This window comes from Lactuca sativa, chromosome 1 (assembly GCF_002870075.4).
Source record: "Lactuca sativa cultivar Salinas chromosome 1, Lsat_Salinas_v11, whole genome shotgun sequence".
Classification (NCBI taxonomy): Eukaryota; Viridiplantae; Streptophyta; class Magnoliopsida; order Asterales; family Asteraceae; genus Lactuca; species Lactuca sativa.
This window is the reverse complement of record NC_056623.2, coordinates 88,642,851-88,667,970: the sequence shown is the minus strand read 5'-3', so window position 1 is coordinate 88,667,970 and position 25,120 is coordinate 88,642,851. Positions and strand designations below refer to the sequence as shown.

The window sequence follows — 25,120 nt, the reverse complement described above, 5'->3', positions numbered from 1 at the left end:
TCACCGAAGCAAAGTTGTCGATAGAAGATCTTCCGCATGATCTATGAGAAGCAGATATCGAGTTTGATTTTAAAGAGGTGTGGAGGCTTTCTTTTTCGTTCGATTTGAATGACACGTGATTTAGGTCTGATTTCATTAGGTTCGTTGGGTTCAGCAGAGATAGGCTCAGCAGGGGGCATTCGATGATCCAAATTTAAAGACCCAATGCTTTCCCTGGGCCCAAAAGACTCTTCTGGATTTCCTCTGATGGATCCAACCCATTACCAAATGTTCCAAACTTCTAATCACCATAAAGAAATTAGGATACTACAACCGAAACGCCATTCCTATAATTTTAATCCAAGTCTTTGCAATTTGCATTGTCACATACTAGGGCTGTCAAATCGGATAGTTATGTCGTGTTTTTGTCTGACATGACACGACACGACAATGTTTTGTATAACACGACAAGGTTTTGTATAACACGAACACGACACGACACGATGTCGTGTTTTTTTTCATTAATACAAAAACGAACAAATTAAAACACGACAACACGACACGACAAATATAATATTACATAACTATTAGTGTATTTCGTTCATACTTAAAGCTATATAACACGACAAAAACGACAAACTCGAAAAACATGACAACCACATGCTTAATCGTGTCGATTTATGAACACGAACACGAGACGACATCGTGTTTTTTAATCTTGACACAAACACAAATTCAAATTTTGATTTTGTCTCGATTTCGTTTCGTCTTATGTATTTTTGTCGTGTCGTGTCATAAATTGACACCCCTATCACATACCCTAAGCCACGATATAACCAAGTACTCTAGTAGTTTTTATTTTATTTTCTGTTAGAAATTTCTTTTGCTTGGCATGTATCTCCAAAATACATATAATCATACAGGATCTGAATTTTTAAGAGATGATAATTTTTAAAATCTAATCTTTTAAGAGATCAGAGTGGGAGGGAAAATGGACGCACAGAAAGAGAAGCGGAAAAAAAGTTTTCGAAAAATTAGCGTATATCCAAAACCTGCTCTTTTTTTTTATATATATTTAGATACGACTCATTCTTTTAAAAATTAAGAGGCTATGACAATGAGAGATAAAAATTAGGAGGCTAGTATATGCTCTTAATCTCTTAATTAAAAAAATTAAGAGACTACCACACGACCTTTAATATATCTAATTGCAATGACATAATACATGTCTTTGAGCATGGACAGAACCTTGTCGAACATTACCAACTCTTTGACTTCTCCAATGAGACATCTCTTAAGATTTCTATCATGCTCTCACTCTTGATGTTTTTAAAATGATAATTATTGTTTTCAAGGTAATATAATTTTTTTCTTAATCTAGTTTTATTTTAATATTTTTTTTATTTAATGTTATGTATACCCATTGTTATTGTTGTTTAATTTAGAATATTGGTCTTTTCGACATTTTCAATTATTTAAAAGATAGTTTTCCAACCTTTTATATAACAAATAATGATTTTAACTTTTTAATTAACAAATAATGATGTTTAACCTTTTAATTAACAGATGAAGATAATTAATAAAATCTAAATTTATCACTTTTTTGTTATTAAAAATGAATAAATAAACATTCTCAAGCAATTAAAATGCTTTCAGTTAAGTTTTTGGATGTGATGAACAAAAAATTCAAATTAATGTAGATACATAAATAGATATATAATTATATATGCAGTTTGTCAAATCAACATGGTTAAAAAAACAAAAAAAAATGGCAAATTTTACCATTCACGTAATAAAATCCAACAAAATAAATTTAATTTCGAAAAATAATCAAGAAAAGAATACGAAAAATCAAGAACAACAAGAGTATCTGGTTTGATCTTGCTTAGATCCAGCATCACCATCATTTGGAAGAGTGACCCTGTTTAAAGATAACTCGGCTTTATATGAATCTGAATTCAAAACTTTTCTGCTAACATTGTTGTAAATCTCACGAATCACCATTTCAAAAGCTGTTTTCACATTTGTTGAATCGAGTGCTGATGTTTCCATGAAGAACAATCCGTTTTTTTCTGCAAGGTTCTTGCCATCTTCAACAGACACAGCTCTGATGTTGTTCAGATCGCATTTGTTTCCCACTAACATTCTTGCCACTGTTGTCTCTGAATGAGCTGCATTATAAGGAATGAAATCTGTTAAAGGAATTGGAATTTGAAATTGGATATGACAAATTCAGGATTTGAACTGGAAGATCCCAAATTATGAATCCAATCAGAGTTTTTCTACATGGGATTAAATCACATCACCTCAGATTCATGTGATCATGTCCATAAGTGTTCAAATTCAGTCAAAAACATTTTCAAAACACTTGTATGCATCTCGATCTAGCTAGAAACGATTCAAATGAATTGATCCAAAGCACATAATGAACGAATTAAGCTAAAGCAAAACGAGATCAGATCGTAGTAAATTAAACTCACTATTGAGCTCCTCGAGCCATCGGGAGACGCTATCGAATGTGGTGCTCCGGGAAATATCGTAAACAATTAGGGCACCAACGGCACCACGGTAGTAAGCGGAGGTGACTGCACGGAAGCGTTCCTGGCCTGCGGTGTCCCAAATCTGAGCCTTGACCTCCTTCCCGTCGATTTCCATGCTCTGAGTTTGAAACTCGACTCCGATTGTAGCTTTGGAATGCATATTGAACTCATTTCGAGCGTAACGAGATAGCAGGTTTGATTTTCCGACTGCTGAGTCTCCGATGATGACTACTTTGAACAAGTACTCCTCTCCTTCGTCGTCCGATGAGTCCATTTTTGTGGAGTTGTGATCTGTTGGTGAAATTAAGAAAGATTTGGGGTTTAATTGTTTGATTGAATTTGTAATTTTGTAGTTGTGATTCTGATTTGGGAGGGTGGACAGCAAGAAACGGTTGAAGAAAGGCTGGCAGAGTTGCAGAGACAGAGATGCTTTTATTATTGGACCCCATTTTCGGCCGCCAAATTACTCAAAAAAATTATAAAGAAAAAAGAAAATGCAAATTTCCTCCATATGATATTTAATAAAATATTTTTAATTTCACAAGAAGTCAATCTTTCACCACTATTTCGTTCTATATTTGTTACTTTTCAATAAAAATGCTATACATAAAAGATATTAAAAAAAAAACACCACTAACAATGAAAGATAATCCCAATTGGAATGAGGTATGAGAGGTAATGATGTGGTCGTGTTTTTTTTTTTTTTTTTTTAAATATATATTTTATTATATACCTCTTCTATTTTATTCTAATTGGAATTACCAATGAGTTTGCTATTATAATGATAACGTGTAAATAGGAGAATAGAAAATTAAGTCATGTTACTTCATCAAGAAGCATAGAATAACACAGAGAATAAAACATAATACTAAACTAAACAAATAAAGTGTTTCAAATTAAATTAAACACAAATAGTTTTCCAAACAACTTAAAAACCCAATTGTTATCTACCATTAGAAGCCTTAGACTCTACCAAGATACCATCGGATCCCTTCTCACTCTTGTCCATTGAAATCCTAAACAAGAATCCTCACATTCTCATATACATTTTACCACATTTAGTTATCTATGTATTTCTCATATGATTAGCATTTTATGCAACTCTCAATTTTGTGTTATCACAACATAAATACCAATTGGGTTATAATACTAATTGTTTTCCTTACTATGAAAGATAAAGTTTTTCATTAATCATTTAAATGGTAGATCCACGATATAAGCTTCAATGACTCCTTCGAATAGTTCATTGGGATGAGTTGTTTTCGACATTTTTGGGATCATTTGCATGACAAAGATTGATGTAAAAAATTTAATACATCCGAGAGCATATAAGATATTGTTGGTAATTCTAATATCCAATAATGATTTATGTGAGCTAACATTTATATTTGATGTTGTGAAAATGTCAGTTGGGTTCCTTTATGATGTTACCTTCCAAATGATCGATCGGATACATCAAGTAGCGTGACACAACGCCATGAATCCAATCGAAAAAATTATGTTCAAGCCTAATGTTATAGATGAACTTTATGAAGGCTATCCATTAACAAGCTTATGGGGCCTATGTAGATTGTTATGACGAGTGCTTGAATTTTTTTTGTCTTGTAGCGAGAGGCACCAGAAGTAATATTCATTAAAAAATTCACATAATTTACCAAAGGATATTATCTGTAGTTGAGACTTGAGATTGATCTAAAATGGGCTAGTTCCATGAAAAGTTTTTTATGTCTACATGTTCCAAAAATAAAATTAGTTAATGAATAATAAGAGGGCGTGAGAAAGGGTGCAAAATGGTCATTTTAGGTATTTAGATTTCGTTTGACTATTGTTAAAGGACTATCACGACAATAGTTAGAACATTTGAAAATATTGTGAAAATATGCATACTTTTGCTTAAATAGATTGTTACGATGAATGCGATACAATATAATTAATCGGACCCACGAAGAAATAGATCATTCAAATAAGATTTTTCAAAGTTTCATGAAAGATCTCCTAAAATATCTTCAAAATAGTCTAGGAGTACGTTCAAACAGACTTTATCATTAACTTCATTCTCACTTGGTTGAGCATATTTGATCAAATAGTGATGACGGATAAAAACATTACTACATTGTAATTTTTTTTTTCTTGCTATAATGAGAAACTATGATTTATGTACTAGTTAAACTTCCAACATATTCATTTATATAAAAAAATGGTAAATACGATATAAATTGAAATTAATATGACCATAAGTCCATAAATAAGTTAAGAATTTTGCTTTTATTATAACGAAAATATATTAAGAACTTCGGTTGTTGAATTGATGCAAATTGACATAAAGATTATAAAAATGATATATCTTTTCCCTTTTGCACTAACCTTCCACTTGGGTAGCTCTTTGCTAACAAGTAATTTATCTGTTTTACATTAAAGTTGACTATCGGGTATGAGTGGATTGTTTTGTTAGGATTCAATATTCGGACCTTGGATAATACTTGATTATTTAAATTTGATTTTAATTTTAAAAAATTCAGAATCAAACGTTCACATCAAGTTTAAGACCTAAAAGATTGGTAAGAATTTTTCGAAAAGTCAGAAGTCAGAAAGCATGCTGGAGTTGGTAAACTAAATACATCCAGTCAAAATTGTTGTCTGCATATAAGAATTGTCAACGATTCTTTTACTGACCCGATCCGACCCGATTCGACAACTCAATCAATTTGTGCTTCCTTCTTGTCATCAATAATTCAAAACGACTCCAAATTTAGAGGTAATTTTGGTGTCTTCACCTGTCGAATCGGTTACTAGTCAACACTCTATACCCGATTACTGAAGTTTCAAAGTCTCAACTTGGTATTAAATTCACGCGTTTATGGTATTTGATCCAATTGGTTCATCTTGATTTGGTTTCTGTTTTAGTTATAAATCAGAATCAAGAGTTCTTCTGCGGTTGGACTTGGAGATTCGTGATTAGTTGGTAATTTGATGGATTATTCTCAGAAGCCGATTGAGTTGAGAGCTTTCGATTCATTAGGATTAGGGTTTGATTTCGCTAGCGATTTCCGGTTAAAGTTTGCGAAGGCGTGTCCGGGTGGTGGGCGGTTGGTGCAGCTTGATGAGTCGAGGAAGAGAGACATCGTTTTACCTGGCGGCGGCGCCACCATTTCTGGCGTTTCTGTGGATATTCATTGCGATAAAGGCGATCATGTTCGATTTAAATCTGATGTTTTGGAGTTCAATCAGGTGATAGAATTTTTTCTTCAACTGTTCTCTCGCATAATCAATCTATTCTTCATCCGTTTCACGTGAATTCAACATTTGTGGTCGATTATCCTCTGTTAAACATGGAGTGAATAGCATTTCTATGGCTTGTTAACCCTGCAAGCAAGCCTGTGTAGATGGATTTGACTTTTGAGCTTGAATATTATCAATTCCAATTTCAATTATGAAAATGAAGTCAAAACCTATAACAAGTTAGAATTGGAATCGATTGAACCACTGGTGTGCTTTTAATAATGGAAAAAAAAAAAAACATTACAGAGTTAATAAGCACCTATGATGATTATGTTTATACATTCTTACCAACTATAATGACTTATACTTTCATCAATTGTTTCAAATGTCGATTATGGTGTCTGCAAAAGTGTGTCAAACTTCATCTAACTATCTTTCTTTTCATGTTTCAATCATTTTGTGTTGCAGATGTCAGAATTACTTAATCAAAAAGCATCAGTACAAGGAAAAGTGCCTTCAGGATACTTCAATGCATTATTTGATCTAAGTGGTGCATGGTTAAATGATGTAGCAGATGCCAAACATCTTGCTTTTGATGGCTATTTTATCTCCCTCTACTATTTGCACCTTACAGCATCTCCATTAGTACTCCAAGAAAGGGTAAAAAAGTCAGTTCCTACTCATTGGAATCCCGCGTTATTAGCCAGGTAAAGAAACTTACAATAAACAGTAAATACGTTTTAAAAATCTAATCATATTATAAACTCCAGTATTTGGAATCATAAAAATGGAAGCAATATATTACAATTAGGAGGAATCCTATGCTGTTTATCTTGTTCAGACCTAAATCTTTACAAAATTACCCATACAAACATATTACCCAATCAAGCACTTTATCCATACAAGACTTAACAGGAAAAACAAAGAAACTGACTAAATGACCATTTTACCCTTCTACTTGGAAACGATGCTGAACAACAATTGATTGTTTATTTAATGGAGAATGATACAAATGCAATTGTATATTTGTATATCAAGTCATTAAGTCAATTAAGTTAAAAAGAAACAGAATTTTGTGTATGCTTATTGTTTATGTATGTATGTATGTATGTATGACAGGTTCATTCAGACATATGGGACCCACATTTTAGTAGGGATGGGTATTGGAGGGCAAGATATTATATGTGTTAAACAAAAATCATCTTCCACAATTTCACCCACAGAGCTTAGAGGACATTTAGAGGATCTTGGAGACTGTTTATTCTTAGATGGAGCAAGTCCTTCTTTACCCGAAAGAAAAACAAAAGATGGCAAACAAAAAGTAAAATTTTAAAATCATGTTTCTACATCTTAAATTTTTATTTATTTTTTTTAGTTTTCAGTTAATAATTCAGAAATATATTTTCAGATTCCAGAGGTTTTCAGCCGAATGTTGGAGCCACATACCATTCAGTTTACTAACATCACAGAAACTTCAAGCAAAGATGTAAGTTTGAAAATAAATAAAAAAGTAAATTACACAAATGGTCCCTGTGGTTTGGGGTAATCTATGTGTTTGGTCCCTAACTTTCTTTTTTAACTTGTACATCCCCTATGGTATGTTTTTATTGTCTTTGGTCCATCACAGACATAAAAAGACTATTTTGCCCTTGATATATGGTTTGTAATAGAATGGTTGAAACTGGAACAGGGACTCACGATTATCGGATCTAAGAGGGGCGGAGATGTCTTTTCAAAAAGTCACATGAAGTGGCTTCAGACAGTGGCTGCTAGCCCTGAAGCAATACGGTTCAAGTTTGTTCCAATTACTTCTCTTCTTAATGGGGTTCCCGGGAGTGGATATCTTAGCCATGCAATCAACTTATATTTACGCTGTAAGTTAAATGACCATTTTACCCTTACATTTCACAAAATAAGTTTTTGGCTTAACCCATTAAGTCATTTGTCTATATTAACCCTCAAGTGCAGTATGGATAAACAATTGTATACACAAATATTGTTTTTTTTTGTCATGGGTAAATGACCATTTTAGCCTTTTCATTGTTAATCAGACAAGCCTACACCAGAAGATTTACAATGTTTCTTGGAGTTTCAAGTTCCTAGACAGTGGGCCCCACTTTTTTGCGACCTACCTCTTCGTCATCAACAAAGAATGACGTCATACCCTTGGCTTCAGTTTGCTTTCTTGGGTCCTAAAGTCCACATTAGTACAACTCAGGTATACAGATTTTTATCTGTATCAATTAAGTCATTATAAATATATATTTTTTAATATAACATGATAATAATAATGGGTAATTTACTATTTTTAGGTTTCGAGTAACAAAAAACCGATAATTGGTCTACGATTGTTTCTAGAAGGGAAGAAAAGCAACCGATTAGCAGTGCACGTGCAACATCTCTCAAGCCTCCCAAACATCATGACGACTAACACACCGCCGTCCGCCGTCCGGCCATGTCAGTGGCGGGGGTCCGACGATTTCGAATCCACCGCCCAATTCCTGGAACCAATCAGATGGAAGCGATACTCCAACATCTGTTCGTCAGTAGTGAAACACGATCCAAACTGGTTACAAGGAACAGGAGGCGGAGGAGTATTTATCGTCACCGGAGCTCAGCTCGTAACAAAGGGGAAATGGCCGAAAACGGTGTTGCACCTCCGGCTACTCTTCACTCACCTTCCTCATTGTACGATTAGGAAAACGGAATGGGCAGGTGCGGAAACCCTAGGTCGGAAATCGAGTATTTTCACGAATCTGAGCTCGACTTTTACTTTTACGCAAAGGTCGGTGGCTGATACGCCTAAGCAGCTTCCGGCGACGATTAACTCCGGGGTGTATCCTGATGGGCCGCCGGTGCCGATCCGGTCGACGAAGATGAGAAAGTATGTGGATATTGAAGAGGTGGTGCGGGGGTCGCATGATATGCCGGGGCATTGGTTGGTGACCGGCGGGAAGTTGGTGATGGACGACGGGAAGATAGGATTACACGTGAAGTTTGCTTTATTGGATTTTCCTGAAGATGAGTGATCTTTTTGTTGTGTATATATGGAGTGTGATATGGTATTTATTTTATTGTACATAAAGACGATCTATAAGATAAGATATAGGAAAAGCGGCATTCAGTATGTTTATTAGAGTTATGACTTATGAGTAGATAAAAAGGAGGTATCGAAACGAACAGTGTTACAGTGAACGGATTAGTTGATATACTGATTTATTTTATTAAAATAATGATTGTTTTTTAACAAAGGGTTTTAGATGTTTGAAAATATGTCATGACTAATCGGTTTGATTATAGTATACAACTATACATGCATGTAAATCGTATTTTTCTCAGCTAGACTTGATTGCCCAAAGAAATCATTGAACGTGCTACCAAGGGTGTCCCATTGATTTTGAAAGGTCAAAAAATAAAAACTGAGTTGTAAGTAAACATTTCTTGTATATAAACAAAATATATTAATACCACTAATACCACGATAAGTCAATAAATATTATAAAAACAACCAAAATAAAAAAACGATAATACAAATATAATCTTACATAGTTACATTAATCATGAAACTCTCATAGGATTTTTGGAAGCAAATTTGATCACCAATTCTCCGTAATCAGTATTATTCAATATATCGTTCTCAATAGCTATCATTGTTAATTCATTAAGTATTTCTTATGATATTGTAGATCGTAAATATGACTTTAACAATTTCAGTTTTAAGAAACTTCTTTCTATAGAAGTCACTATTACTAAAATAATCAACAAAACTTTATATGTGATAATTGCATTAGAAAAACAATCATCTTTTTTCATATATTTTAAAACATCGATGAGGTTGATAGTTTCACTCGGTAAAAAATCGTCAAGCAACTTTAACTCCAGATAAAGTTAATTATAAAGTTAATTTATATCAATATCAGATCGTTCACCATACTTAAGTGTGCTTCCAAACGGATACAACACAAGTTAAGATATTTGTCATCAAATTCCTTTAACTGTTTTGGAAATAAAAAACCAAAATTCGTTTCATACTCTATATTGTTCAAATCTTGTTTTAAGAGAAGTTTTCACTTGATCAATAACATATATAAAAAGTAATCAACATTAAAGTTCTCCTAGGGTGAAAGTATAGTGTCTTGATTACTTGAATTCTCATCAAATTATTTTTCCAATGAATGAGACACTTTTGAGGGAATATTAGATCAATATTCATTTCAATCGAAAGTTGTTTAGAATTAGCAACCTCCTTAGAGAACCATGTTTCTCTAAACTCCTCGGAGAGCTCGATCAAAATATTCACTTATTTAATAAAAACATCAAAAGAAGCATATCATCAAATTGCAAATTTTTACTAAAAAGTTCATTATGTATAGTATTTAATACCAAAAGACTATTGATACCAATAGCTCAAATTCACCATGTTTATTCTTTGCTAGCGATTTAACTTCATTTCGTATTTTAGCATCAGTGTCTTTAAAACTAACGTGGATACATTAAACTTAAACTTATATATGTGTATGACATGGACCTGTAGGTCGCCCATGACTTCTTGTACACCATCTCATACACTAGTTAACACGAATGTCAAAATGAACTCAACCATAAGCGATTCATATATGGACACCACATACTATCTTAGCCTCATCGACACCATGCAATATCTCACTTTTACTAGACCCTATATTTCTTATGCCACGGAACAAATTTTCCTACACACCTGTGTGATGACAATCTTATTTCATGGTCTAATAAGTGATAACTCATTCTCTCCCATCTAGGGGCGAGCATTTGGAAATCCGGACCAGACCTAGACCTAGACTCGATAAGCATCCGCATGTCCAGTCCAAGGTCTATCAATTTCTACAAAACCAATCTGATCCAAGAGCCAGTCCTGTTTAGTCCAAATGCGTCCAAGAACCGAGTAAGCTACTCTCAACATGTCCGGTCTAAAGTCTATCAATTTCTATTAAACCGGTCTGGTCCAAGAGCCGATCCGGTCTGGTCTAGATGTTTGCCCATGCTCTTGTCTTCAAGCCCTTTGCTTACATAATCTTCTTAAGCTACACTGTTCTCTTACATGTCCAACCCAAACAAAAACATATCAAACACAAGAATGAAATGCAATCAACTCATTTATTAAGGTCAATGTGATATTTTTTTACACACATTGTGCTTATTCTACATCAACATTATGGTTTCTAACATCATAATCACCACTAAAGTACAAGTTGTTACAGCATTTGAGGTGGAATCTCCACTCTCCAAACCATAAAGTACAACTCATTACAACGGTTGAGGTCGAGTCTGCACAATAAACACATCTTTACCCACCAAGCATCCTTCAACATCCTGAGCACACCCAAATTTCCGTTCAAGAAACAACCCCACAGACCCAAGCTTCTGCCCTAATTGTTGCCGGAAAACCGAATTCACAGTCAACGGCTTCTTACTATAGTCAACTGTCAACCGGAGCACCTCCCCATCCGCCACACCACCCACCACCATCTCCTCACTGAAATTCGCAAACGCCAGCGTCCTCACCACCCCGTCAAACTTCCCAGAAGAGATCCGCCACGGCGTTCCTCTGGTGCCAGAGGCTAGCGTCTCACCGAGTCCAGGCGCGATCTCGGCTTCAACCAAGTTACAATCGTTGTCCGTCGGACTGACCGTGTGCAGCACAAACGAGAGATCCGGCGAAAGCATCTCCTGAACCAAAACCGCCATCGTCGCCACTTTTTGTGGCACGCCGGCGACTCTCCGGCTCAAAACCGCTCGTCGCGTGTATAAAGACGCCCAAACCCGACTAACCGCGTTCCCAAAATTGACCGGATTTGAAAGCGTGACATTAGGGATTGAATCGTATAGCCCCGCCGCCGACATTCCCGCCAAATCCTCGACGTTAGCACTTGATCTTACGATTAAACGTGCGTTTCCCTCGAACAATTCTCCCAAACTTTCAAGGATTCGATTCGGAAGCTTCAAGGAGGCGATCAAATTTTGAAGCTCGTTGCAGAGCTTGTCGAGATCTCCACCTTCCATTTTTGCAGTTTCGAGCTGTTCTAATAATGATTCAAAAGCTTCTTTTGATTTGTTTTCTTCTATTGCGAGTTCCATGGTGCCGAAAGGAATCACTGCTCCATTTGGGACATTAAAAGCAGCAGGAACTCCTTGATCGCTATAAACTGTATTGAATCAAGAAACTGAATCATAATCGATGAAAATAACATCGTTTTTATGAAGAAAAAAAGGGATGGAAATTTTTAATTTTACTATTTTGACCTTTAGCAGAAACCGCAGCTAGAGAAGCTAAGCTACCACAAGCAGCTGCCTTTGCACCAGAAGTTTGTACATCTGCATTTGCAAGTTGTATGATTCCAGCCTTTGAAATACCCTTCAAATGAAACATCACATGGTTATTAAACGTAAATTTTATCATCTTTGGGGTTAATAAAGTCATTATGTGTTACCTGACTTGAGTAGATGGATTTGGAAACAGAATCTTTTGGAGTCCCATTTGATGAAGCTTCCACAGGGCCATCCCTAATTCCGTCCTCCACCGTGGACGGAATCACATTGACCCCCGACGGGGATGCTTCTAACCTGCAAAACAAAAGAACATAAGGTAATGTTTGGTTCCTGGATTCCGGCAGAATCGGAATCCCTGATTCCATTCCGGTGGAATTGGAATCCTGGATTCCATTACTGACCTAACATATTTCCCCTCGAGCTTTTTGATACTAGCGATTTTATCATCATCTTCACACGTCACAAATGCAACTTTCTCCTATAAAACAATCAACCAAATCACAATATTAACAAAATATAATAATAATAATAAACTTACTTGTCGGGCCCGCACACCAAGATGTGACAAATGAGGCAACTCCTGGAGTAGAATGACTCCCACAATATTACTCCCAGCAGCTGTCACCTACATGTTGTTACAAAACAGTTAGCCTTCTAGAAACATCAGTAGTTGTTAGATGAATCTGATCCAAGGGTTGTGATTGAGTAGAAAGAAAAAGACTATTCTAACCTCCTCATCTCCATCAGCTTTGCTGACCATAAGAATAACAGGTCCTGTAACAGATGATGGAAGTATACCGGGTATTATTTTTTCAACCTGGTAAAAACAACATGATTGAGAAATATCAAATATAATAATCAAATTTAAAAAAAAAAATGAGGTCTAATTATTATTATTATTATTATTTTTTTATGTAAGTTACCTGTATTAATGTTCCATGAGCCAATCCAGGGACAAGAACGTCAAAACCTTGAGACCCGAGTGTAGTTCTAACTGCTTTTAAAAGCATCGTGCAAAGTTTGGAAACTTGAAAAATTATTCTAAACACCAAAATATTAAAGTTAGAAAATTTATATTATCTGATATTTTAATAATTATTAAAAGTTCTCATTATACCCGGATCGAATCTCTGCTTCAGTGAATGTTCGTACACTATTTTCGGGAATTCCAAGAGCTTTTCCCAATATCTACAAGAATCATAAGAATAATCTTGTGAAACAAATTTAATATAAAAGTAACTTTTACAAAAAGTTAAAAAATTATATACACTGAAAGCTGAAAGTAAAAAGTAAAAAAGGTACCTCTACTTTTGGAGGGAAAATTTGAAGAAGTGCTTCCGAGTATTCATCAATGAGTCTTTTTGATCTGTCTAATGTAGCTTTAATCCTTAAAGCCCAAATTCTTTTCCCATCTTCACTACCTTTAGAACAAATACAACAATGCTTATTTTGTTATTACAAACAAAGTTAAATCATTTTTAAAAAATAAATAAATAAAAAAGAGGAAAAGGCACCTTCTTTTTCTGATAAACCTCTTTCTTTCCAAGCAAGAAGTTCACTTTCAATTGCTTTACATTCTTGTAATTTCCACCCGGATAATCCTAGCTGGCGAATGCCCACAACAAGAGCATTTATCGGGTCATTCCATGAGTCAACATTTTTTGAATTCACATTCTCTCCAAGCCATTGGGCCCCACCACCAGCTTCAAGTGCATTCAAATATCTACATTTTATCAATCATTTTCAGACAAAGATAAAGGTTGTGAAATTGGTTTTATAGATGTAGGGGTAAAATGGTCATTTAGTCTAGTTCAGACGGTTTATTCAGTCTAGAAAAGATACCTGCTCATGAGAACAAATGCATAGTCCTCAAGTCCAATCTCCACAAGGCGCCACTATAAAAGGGAAAACAAAATTTAACATAAGGTTGAGAAGGGCATTTACGTCTTTTTTCACACAAATGGAAAAAAACAGTACCTTTTGGCGCATTGCTATTGCAGTATCGGGGGCATCATTTCGGATACCACTTTCAAGACCTTTTGTAACTATTTCTCTAAGACTATTTAATGATTTTATTGTATTCATCAATATTTCTACTCCATTTCCTTTTGAAACTTCGGGTGTTCCTTGAAAATTATCCAATGCCTATAAAATCATATAAAAATATAAATTATGAAGAGAATTATAAAAACATTAAAAGATCTACAAAATTCATCCACAACCTTGAGTCATGAATTAAATGGTGTTTGTCTGGATAAAGTGATGTACACACAAAGTAAGTTTCTTTTTGGACCGAATCAAAATGACCATTTTACCCCTCTGTTTATGATAATATGGAATAAAAAGAATACCTTCTTGCAATCCAAGAATGATGAGAGCTTTTCTTTTCTCTTTTCATCAAATGATTCTTTAATAGATTCAAGTTGTTCAGTAAGGCTGCAAATTTGAAGTGATTAATGTCCAAACATTTGTGGGTGCCATTGAAATATGATAACAGATAACTAACCTTCCAGCATTAAAGAAATCCTTGAGTTCATGATGAAATATTTTAAACTGCTCAACAAATGCTTCATTGTATTCTCCTGGATTTTTAGTGATTCTTTCAAGCATTGCAGCAGTAGCAATTAAATCTTCAGGTCCAGCACATCTGTGAAGCTTGTTTTGTATCGTATGTTTGATTTCTTGCTGAAATGTACACATTCCTAGATAGGTTAAAATGACAAAAATACCCTCAAAACACAAATTTACATCACAATATCACCTTGAGGTTATGTGGAATATCGTTTCTGTGAGCAATATCTCTAATTCGAGTCAAAGGAACAGAAGCTGTGAATTCTGCTTTGAAAGAAGGTAAACATGGATGAATTTTTCGTATTACAAGCAACTCCTGACACATCATCAAACAAAAACATATGTTATAGGTGTAAAAAATTGAAAGAAAAACATCAAAATTGAGTTGAAATCGTATGAATTACCTGTGGTGAAGTATCTTTTCTACTAGAAATTCTTTCCAATTCCCTAAATATAAGTCTTGAAATTTCAGCATGTCTATTTGGCCTATGATGACCTCCATCTTCAAAGCAAGGAATTTGTCCAGTATTAATCCACTGTAAAAAAAAGTTTAAAACTTTAAGAAAATCAAAGAAGCATTTGGTCAAATAAAGTCAATGACACAGAATAAGCACAAAACCTTGAGATAGATAGCTGAATATATGAGAGCATCCAAACGATCCACACCATCCATACTTTCAACCACAAGGTCACGAATAACTTCAAGCTTAATTTTGTGACATAAAAAGAAAAAAAAAATTACATTATTACATTAAGGGTTAATCACTATTCACTAAAATGACCAAAATGGACACAAAAAGTTACCTTTCTCCACCAATTTCTTCCATTTTTGTCACCTTCAACCAACTTTAATGCCACTCCTTGAAGCCCTGAAGTATCCCAATGTCTTTGTTTTTCTCTATTCCCATGTTCATTTGATTGCATGAATGATGCTTCATTCCCTTTCCATTTTTCCACAAAAGGACTTGTTGTAGTTGTTGCATCTAAATTTAAAGAACCATTGTTGTCTTGAGTTTCATTTACACTTTCTACTTCCACCTCATATTCTTTTCCATCAATAGGTAACAAATTTATGGGCTCATTGGTCATATTCCAATGACAAATCATCTCAAAACTCCCGGATTTTGGCAACTTCAAGACACGATTTTCACCACCTTCCCAAATCAGACTCTTGTCCATTTGTTCAACTACAAATTTGAATTCATAAGTTTCTCCACCTTTACATTCCATGTCACAAATCCAACCGGTTTCTGTCCAATTCAATTGCTTCTTCTTTTTCCATGATCCGAATTCTTTTGTGGACCCCAAGACTCCAACGTGTTCACCAAATTTGACTTGATGGTCTAGCCGGAGAGTCAGGTTGACCTTTCCATGAGAGGTTTTTGACTTCATTCCTGTTTCACCGGTTTCTTCTTCTCTGGAGAACACATGGTGTTAGGTTAGTTACTTCTGTGATGTTTCTTTTAGACATTTTGTCGAACATGTAATGTGCTATAGAGAAACACTGATCGATAGATATAATCAAGTAAGCATATGATAATACCGAAGTAAAGATGAGATAGTAGAATTCATGGCCCGAATCAATACCATCAATACATTCATAGTTCTAAAACACAGAAATGAAGGGAATTTATCACAAATAAATATCGAAATTGTGAAGAAACGACGAGAAACCTGGTTTGGGTGGACACGGCACGAACGATGGGAGAAGATTTATGTTGAAATCCCAAATAATGGCCACGATGAGGAGTTACTCTTGGCTTTGAAAACCCCACAACCCGGAAAGTTCTTTGCTGGTTATGGTGACGGAGGAATCTGAATTCCCTTGCGGATTGGGTTTCTAAAGGAGATGGATTCTTGGTGGCAGAGTAACAATTGAGCACACGCAGAGAATCCATTGGAAAATATTGAAAATGTAGAGAAGTTCTTTGATTGTGAAGCTTGGAAGGAGTGTGTTGAAGATATTAAGGGGTTGATGAACACGTGGAAGATGGGTTCATCAAATCCCCATGAGCGATCTAAAGATGAGCATTTATTAAAGATTTTGTGTTAATTAAAGAGTCTTGACCCTTCATTTCGTGGATATATTGGTATATATGAAGACCGTATGATCACGGCGTCTTCTTGCACTTTTTTTCATATGTTTGTCGGCATAAAAAATAATAATTGAAACCAGATATTTAATTAGGCTTTTTTTTTTTTTTTTGAGTTGTAGTACCTTCCATTCACAATGAGGGTTTATATAAAACACTATTCCCTCACATGGAGGCGGATACACATATTTGGTATTTATAGCAATTGCTTTTTTTTTTTTTTTAACAACCAATTTTATAAAAGGATGCCCACTAGCAAGGAGCTAGAAGGAAAAACCAGGAGCAAACAGTTACAAAAGATTAAAGTCTAAAGAAACAAAAAAAAACGACAAAATGTAAACATAACTTAGAAACAATTGAACAGAGAGACCAACCACTCTTTCCACCCATAACTAGTGGTGAGACTAGAATGAAAAACCATATGGTTCGTTAATTTTTATATAAAAAGTTTTCTATATAACTTCAAAAAATTTATTGGTAAGGTATATCCTAAATTTTTTCTATGATAGGTCATAAAAAAATTTCTAATAGAAATTTTAGATATCTTAGAAGAATTAGATGGGTCATTGGACCCACCTTCCTTATACATAAACTTGCCCCTGCCGACAACAACCACATTTATCCCTATTTCCAATCCAGAAATGAACCATCGTATTCAACACACTTGAGGGGACATATGAATCTTTGGGGAAGGATGCGATCATTTCAAAACTTCCACAGACACCATATTAGTCCATAACTGATTATTCTAAGCCGTTGTTGTCGTCTAGAAGTACAGCTCCAGTTAGCTAAAAAAGTGAGCCACTCACCCAGATTACTGAGCACTTGATTCGTTATTCCACACGAGTTTAAGATCTTGTCTGTCACCAATCGAGCGGATGGACAACGAGTAAGAATATGGTCAGCACACCTAGATTCATTTATACAAGCACCACAATATATTGTTTATACTTCAACACCTCTTGATCTAAGGGCCTACAGTGATGGAATTTTTTTTTTTTCTGCACTGCCCTACGAAGGAAACAATTTACTTTCAATGGTAGTTCTTTGCACCAAGGAATCAGTGGCAAGGGTAGATTAGGATCTGCTCTTTGATCTATGGCTCTCCTAAGTGCAGATACGGTGTATTTATTAGTTGCATCAAGCTTACATGATCATTTGTCATCTCCATTGACCAGACATATGTTAGCGAGGTCGCTATGAAGATTATTGATGTTCTCATCCAACCCTTGTTGTTATGGGCATGCACTCCAATGCCCTACAAACACACATTCATAGAATCTATCGGCCACAATACATCGTTTACATGATTCTAAATCAAACAAAGAAGAGTATTTGGATTTTAGAGTTTTTGATCCCACCAATTGATTATACCAGAATTTGCACATTCTCACCCGACTATACTTGTAGCTAGAAAATGTCCTTAATTACAATGTCGTGTTTCGTTAACTCCTTGTTGACCATTGTGATATTGTGTCATATCGTCACACCCCCGAACCGGAACGGCGGAAACGTCCGAGGTGGAGAATGTCATTGTACAGTATCATAACAATTGAATATAAATGAATCAAAGCATTGCAACCATTGTATTGGATATTTAATAAGTTTACATTCTGCTCTAAACATTGTTTACAAAATATCCAATGAAAATGACAGAAATGAATAGCGTGATGCGACGACGTCTCATCCACCAAAAACTCTTGTGGTTACCTGTTTACTGATTTCCTGAGAATACAAGTGATTTTGAAAAGTGTCAACATATAAGTTGGTGACTTCATGAGCATTTTATATGAAAAGGGTTTGTATCTGTTTCGTGAAAATGATAGTGTATACTTTTAGAAAATATGATATTTTCTTTAGAAATGAGCTGCTAGTCTTAAATCCCAAGACTATGAATGTAAGTAATATTGTACTGTAAAACGATGTTATGAAGTTTTATCTTTATATAAAACTACTTGAATGTATGTTCACCCGTAAAATCAAATGTTTTGTTGATACCCTATGTAAGTTATTATAATCATACTAATACGACTAGTGGCCTGAACGACGTGCTTCGAACGTCGGAACTGTTACAACATTTGTCACCCTAGACATGTCGGTCTAACTGTAGCTAACATTTAGGTGCGGGGTTGTCAATCATGTATAGATCTATACACAAGTGTCACGCTCTCCCTACAAGAGACTCTGGTTATAATTCAGGACTTAACGTGTACTCTAGTAGGTATGCTGAAGCTAAATGTCTCACAACCAGTATCATCCGATTTACGTGAACTGAAAACTCCATTTTCTTGTAAATGAAATAATCATGCCGTTAAATAATTATTTGATTCTTCTGAAATGATAGTGTAGTTTTGTGACTCCCAAACTATACCAATTATAGTTTATCTTGTTTGTTTGTTGAAATTATTTATATAATCTTTTATATAAATACAAAGTTGTTATCTTTGTGTCAAAATATATGACTAAAACATCATATTTTTGGGTTGTAACCCACCAAAATGGTAAAATAACTATAATGTACCCCTTTTTGTTAGAAAAACTATTTTTAGTAAAAAGCTTCCAAAACCTTGTAGTTTTACAAATCATCATTTTTCTTATGATTTTTAAAACATAGAATATGTTTTGCTTTTGTTAGCTTTGCATTCTAAAACTAATATATCACAAATAATTGTATAAAAGCTAGTGATAATCATATTTTGTGCAAATATTGGCTTACACTTTAACATTAAGATGAGTCATGCAAGTAAACAAATTTTGACTTGTATCCCCCCCCCCCCCTAAAACATGAAAATCTCAATGTGAGTGGGGGTATGAACTCACATTGAGTGGATTTGTGGGTTGTTTGAAGAGATGATGTGAAGATTCCAAGACTAAACACTTGAATGAGGTTGATGAACTTCCTTGGAAATGTTATTATACTAAGGGTTTTAACACATAATAATGTGTGTAAATAGGATGAAATTAACATGAAAATGTATTAGAACACTAGATGATAACGAAAATGCTTACCAAAGCTCTAAGGACCACTTGAAGGAATTAACTCTTGGAGGATTTTGCCCTTGCTTTGAGAGAAGAAAATGAATGAAGATGAAAAAAAGATGATGATTGATGAATGAACCGATATCTCTTATGCTCTACCGAGATCATGGGTTTTCGGTCTTAGGTGTCACCGAAATCATGAGGGGACTTCGGTCCAAGGCTACCAAGATCCTAGGAATTTTGGTGCAAGGACCACCGAGATCCTAGGGTCTTCGGTTCTAATGGGTTCTCGGTCAAGGGGGTTCCCGGTCTTGGGCATGATTTCATGTGACATCCCCATTTTTACGGCCAGAAAAGACTGATTTTATTTATGCTTGTTTAAAAATCAGAATAACATTTTAAAGAAAAGTGTTGTGGAATTTTTTCCCAAAAGAAAATATGATAAAGATTTATCAAAGCATTTCTGAAGAAATGTATTTCATTAAAAACCTCGGGATGTCATGTTCGATACAGATCAAAAGCATAAACAGTACAATATAAGCCTTACTACATTATTTCATATTTACAGGCCTATAATCTGTAATCCCTCATCCCAACATCATATCTATGCTCGTGTGCCACTACATGTAATATAAGAAACTGAGTGGGTCAGGCTTGGGAGCATGGTGAGCACATAGGGTTTTCAACCTACAATAAATAAATTTATTAACTTTATTAAGCCAAGCAAACCCGATTATCCGTTCTCGTTATCCTCACTTTACGTCCCTAAAACATCTAACACAGGGGACCTAGTCTAAGGAATTTCATCGGGGTGACAACACTGCTTCGGGGGTTCCTCAGCAATTTATGTCAAATAAGGCAACCATGTGGGGGATGGAGTGCTGCTGGTGAACACTAAGTTCAAATAAACACTTACAGGTTGCGAGCCTGCTAGCGTTCCACTAGACTGTCTAGAATTATCTGTGGTTGTCATCTATACTCCGCTAGATGAATGGATCATCTTAAAACATCGAGGCCTCTCATCATGTTATCACACATCGTCTATTACATCTACCAATGTTTTACCCAACACATTTTGTAGATATAAAATACATATACAGTTTAAATCATTTAAAACATGTATAAAAATCGTTCATCCAACATAGATAGCAAGCATACAGACAATATGCACACTTAGCACGTAATTTATATAAAATACTTCATATCTATGTGTAAGATGAAAGTAACTATGCACTCACTTGTTAAAGTGACAAATCGAAATTCGAGCAGTGCTTCGCTTCTTAACAATATGATTTCCTTCGACGAAACCTAGTATTATTACCACTAGATTTTAGTCTAATATTTATTGCGACTAGTTATTAGTCTAGATTCGTCATTAACTCAGAGTCTACTTCATGATCTATAAAGTAAGGAACAACCAGGTAGGATTATATCGGAGGTAGGGTCCGTTTGGTATATGAATTATACTGTTTAAAAATCTCACTTTAAACACCTCACTAAATCACAGCCTAGACATCATTCCCGTAAGTAGATCAATTAGTATAACGACTTTGAATCACTAATAAATCTTATTTATAGGTTCATAATAATGATATTATATTTATATATAAGCTATATTTAAAGTATGGTAGACGTATCTCACTTACAGCGAATTTTTATTAAAAACCGGGCTTCACTGGAGCAGCGTTTCCGAACCAAAAAGCTCTTCTTCTCGGAGCCGTCGAGTGCTCCATGGCTTTCTTCTAGCGCTAGGGGGGGTTCCCTAGTGCTTAGGGGGGGGGGGGGGGGGGGTGGGAGGTTTAGAGAGAGAGAGAGAGTAGAGAGAAGAAAGAATGGGAAAGGTGTGAAAATATAAGGGTGGAAGGGGTTGTATTTATAGGGTGAAATATGGCTCATCTTGGTGCCACATGTCACCATCTGGTGGCAAGCCTTGGGGAGAAAGCAATGGCCAGAATTGTGCCACGTCACCCATTTTCGCACAACACACTTCCGACTTCTAAAATCCGTAACTTTCGCATACAAGCTCCGTTTTTTACGTTCTTTATATCCACGCGTAGGTAAAAATAAAATCTACAACTTTCATTTTGACTCCATCGGCTGATTATCGACCGATCTTAAATTTAACAGTAGGAGGAGATTATACAGTTAAATGACCGTGTAAAATTCGTAACTTCTTCATACAGACTCCGTTTTCGTCTGCATTTTTATCGTTGAGTTCCTATTAATGAGATATTGAAGTCTCATTTAAGTCGCGTTGGCCAAAAACCGCTTGATCTAAAATTCGAGTTTTGGGCTATGCACTGCTAAGTCAAATCTTAGAAAAATCATAACTTCCTCATATGAAGTCAGATTTGTGGGTTATTTTTATGCACGCCCTTGATTGAACGTATACTACAACTTTTGTTTAGATTGTTAAGGCTGAAAAGTCTTCTATCGTAAATTCACTATTTACGTTTCCCGGTGTCGTGCCGGTTTTGCCGTAAAACTTCGACAGGTCATAACTTCCTCGTTATAACTCGGATTTCGGCGTTCTTTATATACTTGTAATTTTTTTTCGACCACTACAACTTTATGTATAGATATCGGGTTTATATCGCTCTTTAATTTTGATGCTTATTGTTATCATTTATTTATTATACTTTTATAATTAAGTATAAAGCACATAAATTCACCTAATTCACATAATACTCAAATAATTCATGTTTATTATTTCAAAATGAGTTACATTGGTTTGTGCTTTGTGGAACTCTTGATGATGGGAGTCAGCTACCAAGTGAATATGACGATATTCAGGAGGTAGATGGCTGGCTTCATAAGGAGTTTTTCAGCAAATGATGGCAGAGAAGTGAGAGAACCTAGGAAGAGCCTAGGGGTGACCCTATTCAGTTGAGTACGCTGATAGAGGAGAGTATTCGCTAGGGAGCGACCAGGTTTAACGAGGTTGGTAATCGAGAAGATTGGACAGCTACTTAGGAAATCTGGGACAATCCGTGTAGAAAGTATGGGTAGATGTGGCAGGTAGTATGGGCTCGTACTACTGAAAGCAAAGGACCCGTACTCGAAACAGGGAGAATTCCAGAGATTCTAAGTAGCAGATTGAGAGGTGATCACATGGTTCGAGTACCATGATTCATAGCAGATTGAGAGGTGATTCACATGGTTCGAGAACCATGATTCATAGTAGATTGAGAGGTGATCACATGGTTCGAGTACTATGATTCATAGCAGATTGAGAGGTGATCACATGGTTCAAGTACGATGGTTCGTGGCGGTTAGTGATTCTTGTTTTACCAGTTATCCCATTGTGATTGATTAGACTGAGATTATATGTGATAGGTTGTGGGGACAGAGGGCCCTGTCGAATGGGTTTCAATGGAGCATACCTTGAGAGGGAAATCAAGTTAGTTATGAGAGATTTTTTGGTGAGATGCCAGTTGGAGTCACAAGACTCAGGGATGAGTAGAGATGATGTTTATCAGAGGATCGCGGTCTGAGTTGAGTAATCGACCGATAGATGAGACGTCACCTTCTATGACAAGAGTTGCATTGCCCCCGTTTTCTGGGAGAAGCAAAAGAGATAACGATTTCCGGTTTCAGAGTTTGGAGGTAAACCCCGTGGGGTAGCATAGGGTTGCAACATTTTTGCTAGAGTATTTGGGTAGTATGTTTGCTGCGAGGTATTTTCATACCATGAGAGAGTCATTAGTGGGACTAAGATGGAAGAGAACTAGAAAGGTACCTTTGTGTGTGAGGCATGGCTTTAGCAGCAGTTCCAGGCGATCAAGAGGAGTACATCGGGGTGGTGGCCCTCGTTTTCTATGTTGTGTATCAACTGTGAGAGTAAGGTCTCTTTCTTTTATAATTTCCCACGTTGGGAGGCTGGTCGAGGGATCAGAGACGAGGTGTGTGATAGTGCATTATTCTAAATTGAGAGTCAGGACTGCTTCAGAACAGTCGGGGTATCTGTAACAGCCCGGATTTCCAGGTATCTTTTATGTTTATGATTTTGGTGTTTTGAGAGGGGACTCGGCGAGTTGGAGCTCAGACTCGCCGAGTAGGATCGCGATTCTGGACGCAGGATTCGCCTGGACTCGGCGAGTCCAGGATATGGACTCGGCGAGTCCGCGCTGTTTAATGAAACCCTAATTTCTCGGGTTTGGGACCTATTTAAAGGGCCTTATGGCCGTCATTTGTGCTCACCAGTACCTTGAGTGAAACCCTAATCGAGTGTGAGCGTTTGGAGCAAAGTAGGAGGCCATTAGTGATCTTGGGGGTGTCATTTTGCAAGGAAAGGGAAAATCAGCTAAGGGGAAAGCAAGAGGAGCCATCTTCTGAGAGTTTGGAGTCCAGAGCATCACTATTGTGGTAATACCTTCGAGCTATCCTCTTCTATGTTGATGTTTACATTGATATAGGGTTTATTGAACCCTTTTGTGGCTAGATCTAGTGCTCCCTTGGTCCCTTAAGCGATTTAGACCATAGATCTGGACCCTTGGAGGTCCAGAGTGTCCCTTTGCCCAAGCTTTTTGGGAATCAATGGAGGTTTTGGATTGGAATCCTTATGCCTTAGGTCAAATTGCTATTTATGAGCCATGGGGTGTGTTATGGACACCAAGTTAGGGGCTTTACGTGATGAATCAGTCTAGGAAGGCCAGATCTATGAATTGTTGGAGCAGATCTGACCTTGGGAGCAAGTTGGAGTGGTTGCATGGCATGGAATCGCCGAGTCTGACGAACAGACTCGGCGAGTAGCTTGAAGATTTCCTTGAGTTCGCTCAGTGAGTGGTCCAGTCGAGTCATAGGTTGACTCAGTGAGTCAGGGTGAGTTAGAGAGGGTTGGCAGGTGGACTGAGTCGGACTGGGACTCGCCGAGTTGTTCTTGAGACTCGGCGAGTTGAGTCGGGGTGGCCCCGCGATTCTTCCAGGTGGAACTCGTCGAGTCAGGGGGAGTACTCGACGTGTAAGAAGGGAATCCTAGAGAGTTAGTGAAAACGTCTAGACTCGCCGAGTTGCCCTTGTGCACTCGCCGAGTCCGGTCAAAGTTGACCGTTGACCGTTGACCGTTGACCAGAGTTGACCTGTGTTGACTTTTTAGGGATAGTCAGCCTTAGAGATAAAAAGTGTTAATTAGAGACATATGATGTTATAGGAGGATTAGAGCTCGGAGGATCGAGCACGAGGGATTTCCAGGATTCGTGAGATATCGAGATACGCGAGGTGAGTCTTCTCACTATACTTTACCTTGAGTAGGTAACCAGAGTTATGTGACAGAGTATTTGCATGTTATGTATGTTATATGTTGTACTGCATTATTTCTATGTGATATATGCTGTGCATGTTTACAGAGTTGGAACCGGAAGGTTCCTAGAGTTAGAACCTGAGGGTTCACAGAGTTGGGTGCACGGACCCATAGAGTTATAGCCTCGAGTGGCT

The 25,120-nt window shown here is 36.3% G+C and overlaps 3 protein-coding genes across 3 annotated transcripts; 1 reads left to right on the top strand and 2 right to left on the bottom strand.

Moving 5' to 3' along the window:
- Window positions 1–1,653: 1,653 nt before the first annotated feature.
- Window positions 1,654–2,936, bottom strand: LOC111896908 (ras-related protein RABA5c). The gene is made up of 2 exons (XM_023892876.3): window positions 2,460–2,936; window positions 1,654–2,150 (listed from the first exon to the last, which is right to left on the bottom strand). Exons 1-2 carry the CDS (start codon window positions 2,791–2,793, stop codon window positions 1,831–1,833), a joined length of 654 nt encoding a protein of 217 aa, XP_023748644.1. The 5' UTR covers window positions 2,794–2,936; the 3' UTR covers window positions 1,654–1,830.
- A 2,319-nt stretch (window positions 2,937–5,255) lies between these two features.
- LOC111896907 (MACPF domain-containing protein At1g14780) lies at window positions 5,256–8,989 on the top strand. Its single transcript, XM_023892875.3, has 7 exons — window positions 5,256–5,747; window positions 6,207–6,445; window positions 6,858–7,059; window positions 7,147–7,224; window positions 7,429–7,612; window positions 7,790–7,956; window positions 8,051–8,989. The coding sequence occupies exons 1-7, from the start codon at window positions 5,490–5,492 to the stop codon at window positions 8,765–8,767; spliced, it is 1,845 nt and encodes a 614-aa protein (XP_023748643.1). The 5' UTR covers window positions 5,256–5,489; the 3' UTR covers window positions 8,768–8,989.
- A 1,863-nt stretch (window positions 8,990–10,852) lies between these two features.
- On the bottom strand, window positions 10,853–16,709 carry LOC111896945 (phosphoglucan, water dikinase, chloroplastic). Its single transcript, XM_023892918.3, has 19 exons — window positions 16,290–16,709; window positions 15,420–16,032; window positions 15,235–15,321; window positions 15,020–15,151; window positions 14,806–14,931; window positions 14,551–14,729; window positions 14,396–14,480; window positions 14,022–14,189; window positions 13,887–13,939; window positions 13,559–13,767; window positions 13,347–13,465; window positions 13,162–13,232; window positions 12,968–13,085; window positions 12,775–12,861; window positions 12,583–12,669; window positions 12,446–12,522; window positions 12,206–12,338; window positions 12,018–12,129; window positions 10,853–11,920 (listed from the first exon to the last, which is right to left on the bottom strand). Exons 1-19 carry the CDS (start codon window positions 16,511–16,513, stop codon window positions 11,022–11,024), a joined length of 3,579 nt encoding a protein of 1,192 aa, XP_023748686.1. The 5' UTR covers window positions 16,514–16,709; the 3' UTR covers window positions 10,853–11,021.
- Between the last annotated feature and the right edge of the window lie 8,411 nt (window positions 16,710–25,120).

Bases quoted from the DNA above. Each gene is read 5' to 3' on its own strand.
- LOC111896907 (XM_023892875.3), top strand. From the start codon at position 5,490: ATGGATTATTCTCAGAAGCCGATTGAGTTGAGAGCTTTCGATTCATTA. The intron at 5,748-6,206 runs GTGATAGAATTT...TTTGTGTTGCAG, and splicing joins ATGTTTTGGAGTTCAATCAG to ATGTCAGAATTACTTAATCA. The intron at 7,613-7,789 runs GTAAGTTAAATG...ATTGTTAATCAG, and splicing joins AATCAACTTATATTTACGCT to ACAAGCCTACACCAGAAGAT.
- LOC111896908 (XM_023892876.3), bottom strand. From the start codon at position 2,793: ATGGACTCATCGGACGACGAAGGAGAGGAGTACTTGTTCAAAGTAGTC. The intron at 2,151-2,459 runs GTGAGTTTAATT...CTTATAATGCAG, and splicing joins ATGGCTCGAGGAGCTCAATA to CTCATTCAGAGACAACAGTG.
- LOC111896945 (XM_023892918.3), bottom strand. From the start codon at position 16,513: ATGGATTCTCTGCGTGTGCTCAATTGTTACTCTGCCACCAAGAATCCA. The intron at 14,730-14,805 runs GTGATATTGTGA...TGTACATTTCAG, and splicing joins ATATTCCACATAACCTCAAG to CAAGAAATCAAACATACGAT. The intron at 12,523-12,582 runs GTAAGTTTATTA...ATTGTTTTATAG, and splicing joins TTGGTGTGCGGGCCCGACAA to GAGAAAGTTGCATTTGTGAC.